Here is a 15,041-nt window from a genome sequence, read left to right on the forward strand (position 1 = left end):
ATCATGTGTTTCTTTCTCTGCGATATTCTTTTTCCCCAGTATGTCAGTCATGTGGTTGCTGGCGTGTGCAGCCTGCTTTTCACTGCTCTGTGAAACAGAGGCCGTGGCATAAAAAAACAAAAAAACAGGGAGGAAATCTCCGAGCCATGCAGAAAGTGTGGGGGAGCAGTTTAGATCCAGAGCAAACTTGAGGTTTTACACAAAGTGCAAATCTGCATACACAAAGTATGCACAAAATACTGTTTTGCTTCCAGATAGAGTGAGTGTGATGTGGCTGAGAGTAAAGACTGGGAGAGCGGTGTGTAAACGTCTGTCTTGTCTGCTACGATGAAAGGAGGATAGTCAAGGAAGGATTATGTCAATGTCTCTGTTGTACGCCTTGGACTGCTCAGTGTTCCTCACCCCCCTTATTTCAGAAGACATGCCATATAATCAGGCAGTGCTGCTGACTTGATCATTATGTAGTGTAATCAGTTTGTGTGATTATCTGTATAATCTATATTCTGTGTAAGTGTGAGAAAGCATTAAAAATATCTGTCTTTTGTTCAACACAGCAAGACAATTCAATACAATACAGAGTATGTTCGAGCTGTTCCATTGCATTTTAAATTTGAACCACCATTCAAAATTGGCAAGAACAAAATATGGAAAGATCTGTTCATGTTTGGAATTCACAGATGTGTCTCACATCAATGTCAACTCAAAGGTCACGGTTTACAGTTACCTCGGCTCCATTTGAAGTAATGTGATTCACGTGTTAGCTCTAATTGGTCCAACCAGATTTTATTTTGAAGTAACCGCCCTGCAAAATGTTTTCAGCTTTGTTTGCTGTATCACAGTGAATTATTTTGTTCGGTGAGCAATACAACATATTTTTGACCCCTGTGTGTGTGTGTGTGTGTATCGAAGGGATATGTAACATGAACGCCTCACTATTCCCCCTCCAAGTGTGAAAGGGCCTTGCATGGTTTATGTCTTGATATCCCCTCCAGAATGTGACATTCCTGTCATCTGGAGACACTTGTCACTGCAAAGACGCCAGAGGGCTGTGTCGCAGACATGTCAGGCATTTCTCAGATCCCCATTTCACACGTATCTCTCAAGTAGTGCCAGTGTGGTCAGTGTCACTGAGATGCATGATTTAAAATGACTGTTAAGGCCCCGGAGCAGTTGGTTCACTTGCACTGCTCCTGAACTTGTTTAATTACCAGTGAACGCATTGTCGTCACTTTTAATTAATTTAGACAAAATAAAATGCTGAAGGGAAATATACTGCACCAAGTAATGTTATTTCCAAGGGTATAGAGGAGAAAAGAGACATGCATGAGAGTAATGAATCAACGATGAACCTTATGCTATTCATTGTGGGACAGAGGGCTCTGTTTATCTCAGCGATATAAGACACATCCAGGTTATTTATTAACAATAAGTAACATGTCGGAAAATTGACAATATTAAATACAATTCATGCAGCGATGGACTGAGCCTTTATACTCACGTGCAAAGAATGGATTGGTCCTCGCGATCTGTGGGACACAAGAAGGGGGGGGGGGGGGGGGGGGGGGGGGAAGGGGGAGAAGGAGAAAGTCAAACCTCAGCAGTTTTTGATACAATCTCCACTGTGTATTCGCAAAGTTAGATTGACAACCTCATCACCACAACGTTATGTCAAAAGTAAAGTCTTATCAGCAGGTTGTGGATTTGAATATCAAAGTCAAGCTTGGTGTGTGCCCTTGTGAGCTGACCAACAACTGTTTTAAATGTCATGTTTTTAACAGGCCGTGTCTCATTCTTTACATTTTTATCAGAATAATGAGATTGCTTTTGTGGACCCGTATTTTTCAGCAGGCTCAGGCTTCACAGCATTTCAGCACATGTATTTCCTGGATGCAACGTCAGAAATGCAGAGAAGCGGCAATGTGAAGTCAAGTCACTGCACGGGCAACTGTAATGTCAGCTTTAAATTGGTAAATAAATTGCTGGCGATTGCGTGACACCGTCTCTAAATGAACTTAAACATAGTTTGGCATTTCGTGTCCCGTGCCTGTCAACAAGTATACAGCTACTAATATATTTGCATAAAAACTGATATCTTTCAAGTAAACGGACAACAAATCAGTCTATCTCTAAAATGAACAAAATAGCCTCTTTGGGGGACAAACGGAAGCCGGCCGGATTTGATTAATATCGTATTTGTACCTATACAATATAACAATATTTGCGCCTGTGTGATGGCAAGTTTATCTAGTATGACTGCTGGCGACCACTAGTGAATTGAACATGGCTTCAACCACTGAAAGCACGGTGAGACAAAGAGTGGTCCAATTATTTTCTTGTTGAAAAATGTCAATGTGTGCTGTGCTGAAGGCAATGTGCACTGTGGTCACGTGGCAATAAAATATAACATGGAATGCATCTTCCATTAAGCTGCGGGGGTCATCTAGAGGCCCGAGATATAATGGTGATGATGTCATGAGAAAACACTACTTTGTCTTCATGTCAATGGCCCCCACAGGGACAGCCCCCCCCCCCCTTAAAGTCACATGGCTGGCTGAGCAGCAAGAACTCCAAAGATTAGATAAAAGTCATCAGACTCTCTTCCCTCTATTGACTTAATGTTGCAGTGTTCACACAGAGCTGAAACGTCGACTCTGACACTCCAACTGTGTAAGATTCATTCAGCAAGAACAGACGCTGTCATGAGAAAGTCAATCCTGAGGTCAGGATCATATATTAAGATAATCCCTTCATCTTTGGAAACAGTTCGAATTGCACGTTTTAAAAGGACTGCCTTCAATGTCACATTGTGTCATCTTAAAAATGTGGCAAAAAGAAAATGTATCCTTAATTAAATCTTGTCACCACAACATGAAATCAAATAATATGGATTTATTGCTGCTACGGTACACTTGCAGGTTGGCTGTTCATCACAACGGGCTTAAGAAAACACCTGTGATTAGTTTGACAGTTTAAGATTAACTGGGCATCCATCTCATTTCCTTTCAGCTTTCCTTATTTGATGAGTAAGTGCCTGCTCATCAAGAGGCCTGATCCCAGAGGCCATTAATACTCAAACTGTATTGCAAAGTCAACACATTTGTTATCTGAAAGATTACCGGTGTTTGGCAAGTTGCTGCATTAGGAGATTGACTTGGTGAGCCAACTCAGGGAAATCCGCATCTTTTGTGAATTTCAGTATAGCTGTTTGACTGAACAATCAAATTCTAGCCGTAACATTTGAGATTTAATTTTAGTTTTCTAAAATGAATTCAGTAGCTCAACAACAGCATGAAAAAAAGCCTGTTTTCCGTGAGCAAAATGTTACAGCAGGTGGGAATTGCAACACAATGATAAAACATACTTTCCCTGTTCCTGGATCAGTGGATGCTAACCACTTTATGTCACAATCACGGGCCATTAAAACCTGCTTAAGGGCAGCATACAAATAGGATTCATGAAAAAAGATGGTAGTTCCCTGAAACACTGCTGGTGTGGATTCTGCCATTACATCAACAAGCCGAAAGTACATGATCTATATCCAAGAAGGTAGAGGTGGATGGAAGATCTGATCATTTAACCACAAGGAGCAGCAGAGCACACTTCCAAAATGGTCCAATCCTGTGATTGTGTGACCTAATTTGGTTCAGGGCGTCTCAAAGAACTTGCGCATGAACACAATCCAAGAAAGAAAAATCACATTGATCACTGAACTGCTCACCATGCTCATGTTGCCACTCAAGGCCATGACATGTGACGAGGGGTCACAAGTAAACATTGCTTCATTTCAATGGGGTCGCGAGCCAAAAGGTTTAGGAACCACTGCTCTAAGACATGCTGTGAATACTTCAACTCATTTTGTGCATGTTACGTCCCAGGCGGGACCGTTCTGTCAGAGGTGAAAGTTTCCTGGACCGAAAGTGCTGACTTTGGGGTAAAATGATGGAAAGTTATCTGAGTGAGGACACAGCTGAATGGCTCATCAGGGACAACATGGGTTTCCTGGCTTTGAGCAGGAACTTCCTGCAGTCAAGCACTGTAACAAAGGGGATTGGCCTCACGTGCACACATGCAAGTACACACACACTAAAGCTACCCCTGATCCTTCAGGATCTCTCAAGCTATGACGTCAACTGCTACCACGTGCAAACACAATCCATCATTAGCTATCACCTCTTTTCCCCCTCTTTCTCGTTACATTGGCATCCCTATCTGAGACACAACACCATGCCGCTCAAAGCGCGAGTGTCTCCTTTATCAGCCTGGCTGCAGACAGTGGAAAGATTTGATCCAGTCACTGTGAGACCTCTCATTTCCATTCACCAATCTGCCAGCACTGCTTCAACACTAACAACCCCTCCAGACTATCAAGCGCTGATTGACAGGCTACCCAAACCGGGGTTGTTATTTCCGTAACATTACTTAATGGTCATAAGGACTGTTTTGTGGGTTTTGCATGATTGGAAATGATCTTGCCAGCTGCACATGACTCCCATTATGTTGGGTAGTCAGCGAAGATTCCCCCAGGACATAGAACATTTTTAGTGAAAGTGAAAGCTGAAAAGTTTGAATACCATTTTAAGTATTGCATCCAGACCTTTTCAAGGGCAACACATTGACAATTAGACAAGTTACAGGTGTAACATGTCCTCACTGTGTGGTAGTGACTGGGATAATTCTGTAAAGCAACACCAGGCTTAACTTAAACACTACTTTCTTAACTTTGTAAAACAAAATGTAACAGATAAATAAATAGCTATAAACATACTTAATTATTGTTTTATAAAATAATGGTAGGCAATGCCAGATCGGCCTATAGTCATACCCGATCTAGCTATTTGAGTCCAATGGCAGTATCTGTATCAATGGTCTTAGAAACTGGTGACAGAGACACATTTGAGGATGTCTTGCGGCTTTGACATCAACAGAGCGGCTCTGCATGTGGTGTTTCTCCCAGCAAGGGGAGTGAAGGAGGGGAGGGGGGTGAGCTGATCTCAGCTCACGACAGTGAGCTCATTGTGAGGCTGCGGCACGCTGGGCCTGAGCCAGTGTCTGCCACTGATGGCTAATGCCTGTATTTGAAGTGCAAACACTCACCTCAGGAACCAGTCCTGCACTCTGATCTAGCCGATACTTGAGTGTCACAGTGGGGCAACAACCTCCAAAAACACAGAGATGTAAATACAGGACATATCAGCTGAATGTTCATGAAAATTAAGACAAATCGATGAGCACTGTGATGCCGTCTCATTTACACGAGGAACTAGAGCTTTGTCTCTGTGCTGTCTGTGGAGAAAAAGAGGAGCTATATTATTAATGATGCTGTTGCTTAGCTACAGATAGTATATTAAGCCATTACCAAAATAATCAACTGGCAGTTGTATGAGTAAATGAACATCCACTATACTATAAAATGAAAATAGAAGTAATTCACCAGACAGGGCGGTCCACGGCTTACTTAGTCCTTTCTCCTACAGCAAATATTAATGGTGCAACAGCTCACACAACTCACTGCTCGGATCGTATCCTGGGTTTGAGTCATGGATCGGATCAGCAGGGAAAAGAAAGGGCAAATATAACTTACAGATTTTCATATCACATATTTTTTGCTGCAGATAGCGATAGCTGATTGTCAATAAGCCATATTGGCAAATACGGATAGTTTATGTTGGGTTGTTTGGGTTATAGCAGCTGGTATACAAGACTCCAGACATATTTTTCACCACCCAGTGAGAGGGATTGTTATTTATGAACATGGGTGAACCTGGGTGGCAATCACCAACCTTTTGGTTGTACTTCAGCATCTCTAACATGCCACCACCCCCACAACCAAAGAAAACTCACAGCTTCAATTTTGTTCTAAGCAAGTGTTTTACGATTGAAAAGGACTATTGGAATTGCACTGTTGTTGCATCCTTCGTACATATGCTATAACTACTGTCATAATCTTTCAATACCATATATTTTTTTAGGATAATCTAAGGATAAATGCAATCCTGCAAACTAGCCATACATCGAGCTACGATACAATGCTGGTTTAAGGCTCTGATGACCAATATCATTGAAAAAAAAAAAAGAAAATGCAGAATTACTACGCAGGACTACCACATATATGAAACTTGAAACATGAAATCTCAAGCATCGCTGATTTTGAATAATCCTGGGTGTCTGTATAGTCCTGGCACAGAACAGCTATCTCATAACCCAGAGGGGGCTTGTGATTGGTTATTAGCTTAACGCCAACGTGCAATTATATTTACAGTATGACAGGGCGCTAAAGGGGCTTTTACAGCCAGTTAATAGAAGGCTATGGTCATGTTTGCAGGGGCATGAGCCAATGAATGTCTCTCATCTCACTGCACCGTCCAAATAGAAGAAAACCATAAACTATTGTCTCAAAGGGATTGGACGATCCCTTGACACAGAGGTATCTGTAAATATGGTTTTAAAAGTCAAAGCAGTCAATCATTTTAAATCATCCATTTTAGGGCTATAATGGCAAAGGCCTCTGCTGTGAGTAGAACTGGAGCTGAGGCTCCAGCCAAGGATTTACAGATGGAAATAAATGGAATGAAGATCCAAAGTATTTAGCTTCCTATCTGAGAGGGAAAGCCTGGAAAGAAATCTGATAGGGAGATTAACATTGTCAGAAGCACTGACAACAGGATTTAGATTTGTATTCATGGTAACTAAAGCTAAGAAACAAATGTGTCATTAATATCTACATTGGGTTCAAAATAAATCAGTGGTGACATATAGTGTGGCAGCAAAACAGAGGCGACTGGACTGGAGAAGGAAAATCAAGTGTGAAGGGAAATTAAGACATACTGATGGTTATATATTTAATAAAGACCAGAGTAACAAGAGAGACAAATACATTTATTAATTACATTAAATAAAATTACATTTTGGCTCGTAATATTGTCATAAAATATTCGTCTGAGACGCTGTCACAGACTGAGCCACCAGGTGAACTTTACGAGCAAGACTCATGCAAAACTCAAAGAAATCTGGAGTATTTGTACAGATACATTTTCTAAGATGGATGGGGAACCACCATGTTTTATCCTTTTGAGGTTCAACAGGTGTTACGGGACAGATCTTGTGTGTCACTAATGAATTGAGATTCCTCACTCTGCTCTGCCAAAAGAAAATCCCACTGACCTTGATTGTGTGGTCATTAGTAAATGATTGATTGATCTTACATTTCATTGGAACTTATATATTTAGTGGCTCCAATTTCATAATGAATCGGCTTAAAGGAATACAAAACAAAGTGTATGTATGTGGATCTGCTTGTATTATACTCGTATTGAGAGTTCCTCTCTGGTAGTTTTTAGTCACCTGCCCTATTAGATTTCATTTTAAGGGGATACAGTTTTTTATTTTTTATAATAGTTAAAAGAATAGCAGTTATAGCTCCAGCTGTGCTGTTTCTGATACAATTGGGCTGCTCCTTCAGTTACTGACTGAGCAGTTTTACTGTCCACATCTGTTGCAGTTGTTTTTCATAGGGGAGAAAAAGAGCAGCTTTGTGAGAAAAAGAACAAATGGAAACTTCATGGAACATGAGTTTGCATTTTTCAAACAATTCACTTAAACTTTGATCAATATCGGTAATACATGAGACATGAGAAATGCTTTGTTTATAAAATGGACCTCTGTGAGAGAGAAAAAACTCAATAAGCTAAGAAGGATTTAGGTGGACCTGACCTAACACCCTGATTAGACGCCAGGGAGCGGCTCGAAATGAGGGGTCTTACGCCATTTCACCTGCAACAAAGACTCCCTTTTTCAAAGCCACACCTTGGGACACTTTTCATTGCGGTTGATGAATGTCCACTTGGAGACCTTCGCAGCTGCTGACATGACTGGACCTTTAACACATGTTTTCATTCAAGCATACATCAGCATTTCCTGACAACAAATATGGTAAAATTAGCTCCTTGTACATCAGTGAGTTCACCTCAGCTGAGCAGTGAGGGCAATTATGTAAAGTATCTGGATGGCTAATCAATGACAGATGTGCAGTAAGTTCTAGAGGTCCATCGTACACACCCTGTTTTGTTAGTTCACACCTCATTTAACCTCCCAGCGGAGCACTGACGGGCTTCACAGCGATGCTGAGGTAATTAACAGACCCCTGTGAGTCTGAGACACCCTTCAATCCTAAATATGATATTTATATCTGTTCAGCTCCAAAGGTCATAAATCAGAGGCAACAAATTATTTGTCTCAAGTGTGTTTTCTTGTTCAGATGGCAACTGACACTGCAAAAGTCTAAACATGATGAAATAACAGCTGAAATGTAATGAAACATTGTGAGATAACAGGGGCAGGGTGTTGGGCAATATGGTGACATATAATGTGTGACCATTTTTGAAGTTTTATACCCAAATGGATAAACTTAATATTTAATATTTTTGGTTGTATTAGACAAAGGCTGTTACTTTTAATTCTGGATTAATATGTAGATTATTCTTTACAATTTAACAATCAATTGTTCATCCTTTGTTTATTATTAGGTTTTGGCACAAAGTTTAAATGATTTGATCAAAATTGTTGACGACCTTCCGACGATTCTTTCAGCATTATAATTGGTCATTTTATGGCAATATTGGATATTTGTATAATTTTGTCGCATCTTGAATTGTCAGGTGTTTCGTTTGCTGAATGAGCCAATAAGCCAGTGTTTTATCTATAAATTGTTGATTGATTTTCACAAATATGTACTACACCACACAGTGTATATCATTACAGCAATATAGAATTACAGACCCTGAAAATGTCATCCATATCTAAGAAATGTGAGGATATCTGCCTCCGTGTCTGGTTTTCCAAAGACATGAATGATCACTTGGAGAAAATAGGAGAAAAGAAAACTCAGAGCTATTCTATACAGCTGGATATTGTTATATCCACCAGGTTGCTGAAATGCTAGGGCCACAGCTGAACAGCAGCTGTTCTTCACTAATCTCCAACCTACAAACCTCATTTTGAATTAACACCGTTAATTCTGAAACGACTGAAAATGGTTTGGATAAGCAGCGCATTAAAAATGACCAATAAGGCGTGTGTACTCCGAGACACACATGCAGCCTTTGAAAAGCTTGAAAAGCTTCATTGGTTGAAGAAAAAGGAAAACACACAAACATGTTCAACACATTTACGAAAAGACTGCCCCACTGCGTTTATGTCGATAATACCATTCAATCAACATCACTACAAGCATCTTGAGAATAAACCTTAAAAAGAACAACTACAAGAAAATATCTAAACATTTGGGGCAAAAAAGGGGGTAACAAAGAAATGACCATCATCGTTATACCAGAAGTGTTTGGTTAAAAAGAGGCGAAGCTATCATCAACCTACTTGTTTACACTACCAAAGCTTCCTTCTGTGTACCAACATGGGGAAAGCAAGGCCGAAAAGGACTGACGGGACTGTCCAGTTTGTCACCACCCCCACTGGTCGGCCTTCGTAATCACACAAAGGACCTATTGTTGAGCACAATGGGGTCACCCTCTCTGTTCTCGCTGGTCTGATCCCAGTCAGTCACTGCTCAGAGAGCCTGGACGCTCAATTGAGCAAGGGGTCTTTGAAGACATCATTCTGACTGCCAAGATTGCATGTTCCTAAATAAATTCTAATTAAATAAACGCCACGACTGCCACCAATGACAGCAGTGCCACGCACAGGGCAAGATATGCAAACGTGCTGAAAGTCAGAGTTAAGACACTTTCAATTCAATTCAGTTTATTTTATATAGCCCGGTATCACAAATTACGAATTTGCCTTGGGCTTTACAATCTGTACATATACGACATCCCTGTCCCAAGACCTCACGTGTACTATTTGTGTGGATTAATAGAGGCAGATGCTTAGGAAAAGAAATCCCTGGATTGAAGAGAACATCTGAATATTGTGGCCATATTCTCATGGTTTTGTCAATCAAATACACTTCATCTGTCTACTTTTATTGTAGGTAGGTTCAAGTTGGAGCCACATGTTTAGCTTTTCTCTCCATACACATGTACACATGTTGGGCTCCTGTTCTGTGCATTCCTCAAATTACCGCAAAGTCACAATCTTAATGTGTAAAACAGAAATGTGCCACCAAAACGCTCTGAGGACATTAGGTTCTTGGTCATCTTAAATACCGGCTAGCATTGACACATCACATCTGAGAAGATGAGACTTTACAGAGCAAACAAGAACAAATTGGTAGAAATGTATTTTTGAAAGAACCAAAAACATTAAGGACACTGTCATACAGACAGTCCAAGAAGAACAATCAGGTCTTAATAGAAAGGAGAAAGATACATCCTCATAAATTGGCTGTAGCATTTCCATGCTACAACGACGTAACCAGAAAAATAAGGAGAGTACAGCGGCGACACTCAGACCTACCTTGCAGCATGCACCTGTACGCAGACTCTGAGATGGCGTAGATGTGAGGGGGCATTTCGTGCCTCTTTTTGCCCCTGTACATCTCAATGATGTTCTCGGAGTAGATGGGCAGGTTTTTGTAGGGATTTATGACCACACAGAAGAGACCAGAGTACGTCTAGAGAAAGAAAACAAAGCACGGTTGAATGTTAATTCATCACACAGCAGCCCTCACATCATCATCATTATGTCACAGTTTATATTTTACTTTTTTGTTTTTCTTTGGCTGCTTTGATAATACTGAGCTCTAAATGGACACTGCATAAGCACAAAAGGAATTTGAGATCATTTTAGTGTGCTGACCATGGAACAAAATTTAGAGGGAACAATGCTGAGTGTGGATTTTCTTGGATGCTGAAGTCCTGTAGAGATTCAAATACAATTCTATAATTTCTATTAGTAATTACTATAACAATGGCCCTTATGGAAGAACATTTTCTTCTTCTTTCTATGAGACATGTTCCTACAAGCCAAACCAGATTCACCAAATGTCGTCAATTGCTTGTTTCCGCCTGATGAATGCCACCTTTTCATGAGTACGTCGGTGAGATGTCATCATTAGCAATGATGTATTTGTGTAGTCCAAGCCAGACGTTGGTTTAGTTAATTTTAAAATGTCATTTAAAATGTCTGATTAAGTCATTATTAAGGCAGACAATCTGTACATGACTTGTGCGACAGGTCTGGGTTACAATATTGTTCATGAGAAGATTCTGAGCGCAACTAATTCTCCTAAAACCTTATAAATCACATCCTTGTGCATATTGTGCAGCGCTTAAACAATATATGCAAAGACAAAATCAACTTATAATTTATCCACTTGTAAACAAATCTGTTTTGTGCCAAGCCCCTTGTGGTGTGCAGGTTATGACACCACAGATGTGACACCGCCAAGTGTCCCACAGTTTTTTAAATTCTTGCTCTACTCGCTGATGCTCCTCATATGTGGCAATTCTCCAACTCTTTTTTTATCCACATAAGACTAGTGGCAATTTTACCCCAACATTCTTTGACTGACACCAGGAATCAGATGCAAAGGGTGGGGATTTTAATCCACAACAGGATATAGGTCCCCCAACTGTATTACAGGCAGATATGCAGTCAGACAGGCAGCACAGGGTTAATCCCTGACATGTCTGCGGCTGGGGCACACCATTAACTCAAGAGTGCACAGGGTACGCAGTTTACAGTAGACGCCAGATTAAGGCTTTTTGAATCGATGACTGGGATTATCAAACATCTTGATACATGATGCCGATAAAAACTTTTTGTTGTGGATAAATTGCAGCCATCTGTCCAGATCATGAATTCAGATTAGAAGAGGGCGTTTCTCCTCCCTCTGCTGACTATCCTCTATTACTGGTACCAACTACCCTGTGCTTTTTCTTTTTTATTACTCTATGCTGCATTCCTCCCTCTTTTGTCACCTTTCTGATTTCTCTGTTTGGCTGGGCTGCAAAGCCAGATTCTTTAAATTATGTTGTCTGCGGCAACCAGTGGGCTGCAGGGGGCCCGCAGGGGCTGCTAACTGGAACAATGCTAGCATGACCAAAGCATGCTTTGTGAGCAGAGGACATTGTGTGTGTGTGTGTGTGTGTGTGAGGCCGAGAGAGAGAAAGACCTCTGACAAAACACATCACAACTGTCACATGGCTGCAGGTTCACACCACACATTCACACGTACACAACACATATATGTAATCTGATGCGATGTTACTGCAATACCCATTCAGTGCTGGGCAATAATTCCACATAATATCGGCATCGCTTAACATGACAGAGGTTGAATTAGTTATAGTAAGTTTAATTATAAATTGGAGAATTTTGTTCTTTTGTTCTAAAACACAACAAAATATTCTGCCATTTATTGATTACTGTAGTATACCGGATATAGCTGGATATCAACATAATGGTTATGATGATACTACATGATGATACTAAATGATTCTATATAGTCACTCAAATAAAGATTTCAATTAAATGCACACCCTGCTGGTACAGAAATGGAGTCAGATAGCCACCAGATGGCCATCAAAATCCCCCTTCCCACCTCTTCCATGTGCACAGATGCTTTCAACACAGCTTTGTGCAGCCCCTCTGAGATTTGTTACCCTGGAATCACCGGCAGCAACACTATCCTACTTCACCGATTCTTGAGGCCAATACTCACACCTTGCTAACTGGAATCGCCTGTAAAAACAAACTCCATGCAGCACAGGATGTACTACAGGGCCCTCGCCACAATAACCCCTTCCCAAGTCCCCTACGGTGGGCACAGCGCCAGGCAGACAGATCAGTGCTCCTGACCCAGCGTGGGCTACAGGCAGTGGGGAGAGGGATGACTCAGCTGGCTGTCCTTGACAGTGGACCCCAGGGGGTATTTGAGGGATTAATGTGGCTCTGAGGGCAAGGGGTTGGACACCGACACAACAAGACACCAGCCAGACAACGTGTTGGGGGTCAGTCCTTCCTCAAAATGCACAGTTTTCACAAACTTTCTACCGTTTGCTGGAAAGTTAATACTACAATCCACTCGCGACGTAACGGATCCTTGTCGATCCACAATCCGTACGAATCCCCTCGTGGCTCGGCACGCATGTGAACAGTCGATTAATTAAACAGTTCAACCATCACAGTGTCAAATACATTTTTACTGACGATTGTTCAGTAAAAATTCTGGGAATTTTGAGCTGATAAATGGGTCTGAGCTGGTCAACAGAGCATTGAGCACAAAACTCAGAGAAGCGATGGTGAACAGAGGAGCACTCTCACACAGTTGAAAGGGTTCCAAGTCCTCCGGAAATGTCCAAATAAATGTCTGTGAACCAAACGGTGCTTAGCAACAGGGCCTCAGCCTCTCTCTCTCCCCCCCCCCCCCCCCATTCTGACACAACTGGGCTAACTGGGCTTTACCATCATGTCATTGTCTTTGCACACTTCCCAGGGACATTAAGAAATACATTTGCCTCACACAACACATTTTAATTACTTCCAGTAATGCCCAGGCAGACTGTATTTGCTCTAAATCTTGAGGTGCGCTTAATCTCACTTAACAGCACTTGATTAAAACGATGAACCTGTCATCACTGTGTGCTTACAAGAGGGAACTAACCTAAATTCAAACAGCTTTAACAGCTGAGAGGACTCATTCTACCCGGCAAGGAAGATGACAGCGTGAGAAGGAAAAAAGAAGTCTTTAAATGCTGAATGCAAATAATCTATGAGAAAATGAGTTGGAGACATTGTGTGGCGCCGCCACCAAGCAACATAACTCCACTATTATGTAACATCTTGTTATTGGACGAGTTATTGAGTTGGCGTTTTACAAAAGTCTCCACCTCTTCACATGACAAAGAGGAAATCCAGCCAACTGGAAAATGAGTCACAATCAAGGTAAGGGTTGGTAAGAGAGCCATGCTCCAGTAAGAGGCAGGCTTATTAAACAGAGAGACAGCCTGCCGATAAAGGCACACAAGAATCAACATTAAGCTCTCAGCCTGGAGCTGCCAGCCATCCTCTTGGGGATGTGCACTCTGTGCCGCCAAAGGACGAGCATATAGTGGCATTCAATAATGCATCACCACATCCAGTCCTCCTTTCCTTCAACCATGCTTCTACCACGTCATGCCTAAAGCCAGGCATGACGTGGTATGTCCATCAAAGTTTCAATGAGTGAAACCGGTTTTGAGTTTTTTAAGTTGAACATTGCCCATAAAGTCTGTCTAAATTAATTTGTCTTTTACCTTCCAAAATCCTAAAAGTTGAAAGCATGATTATCACTAGTGGTGTAAGGGATGCGTACGGGATCCTCGCGGTTTGGCACACATGTGAACCGCGGATTAATTTCACAGTTTAACCATCACAGTGTGAAATAAAGTTTTACTGACAACGTTATCCGCCAATGTTCAGTAAAATAATGCGATCAGGACATCGACATTCATGCTTTCTGTTTGCCGATCCCTGATAATGTTACATTGTAAACAACCAATCCGTGTTGAAATTGACCGGAGGAAAGCTGGTAAAGTGGCTAATAGACAACAAACAAAGGTTCCCTTGGGTTACATTATGATGCGTTCAGTGAAAATGAGTATTGGATGAAGGAATACTATAACATTATCATGATGTGTTCACATTTAATCTCGTAAAATGTAGTGTTCCAGTTGTTTGAAGGAGATGTTTTCACAGCAACATAAATAGATATTAGAGATTAATTAAACCTCTCTACCAGCTTCTAATACGTCATTAAAACTAATAATGGCAAGATTTGTTTTAATAAATGAAAATACAATCTTTTATTTCCTTATCATTTGAATTGTGTGTCTTTATGAAAAAACACAAAGATGACAATAACAAAGAAAAACAATTTAGCATCAATCTGCAATTAGTATCAGCTGCAAAAATAAACATGATCAGGGAATTCTAAAATGTATATTTGCTCCCTTTTTTCTTTTGCGCTGATCCGATTTGTGATCCAATACGAACCGTGGGTTTTATGACCCGTTGAAGCTCTAATTATCACCTTTACATCAACTGCCTGCTGTGTGGATACAAGTAATCAAAGATGTTATGTCAGCGCTGTGCTATGTCGGTCTGAC

The 15,041-nt window shown here is 41.0% G+C and overlaps 1 protein-coding gene across 2 annotated transcripts in view; it reads right to left on the reverse strand.

Annotated features, from left to right (window-relative positions):
- The window catches only part of LOC117730244 (myosin-10-like), a 49,780-nt gene that overhangs the window by 29,728 nt on the left and 5,011 nt on the right, over positions 1 to 15,041 (reverse strand). For both annotated transcript variants that reach the window (XM_034531792.1, XM_034531800.1), the window contains exons 3-4: positions 10,408 to 10,564; positions 1,499 to 1,526 (exon numbers count right to left, since the gene is read on the reverse strand). In XM_034531792.1, coding sequence (XP_034387683.1) covers positions 1,499 to 1,526; positions 10,408 to 10,564 — 185 coding nt within the window. The remainder of the gene's footprint in view (positions 1 to 1,498; positions 1,527 to 10,407; positions 10,565 to 15,041) is intronic.

Source organism: Cyclopterus lumpus, chromosome 1 (genome assembly GCF_009769545.1).
Source record: "Cyclopterus lumpus isolate fCycLum1 chromosome 1, fCycLum1.pri, whole genome shotgun sequence".
Lineage (NCBI taxonomy): Eukaryota > Metazoa > Chordata > Actinopteri > Perciformes > Cyclopteridae > Cyclopterus > Cyclopterus lumpus.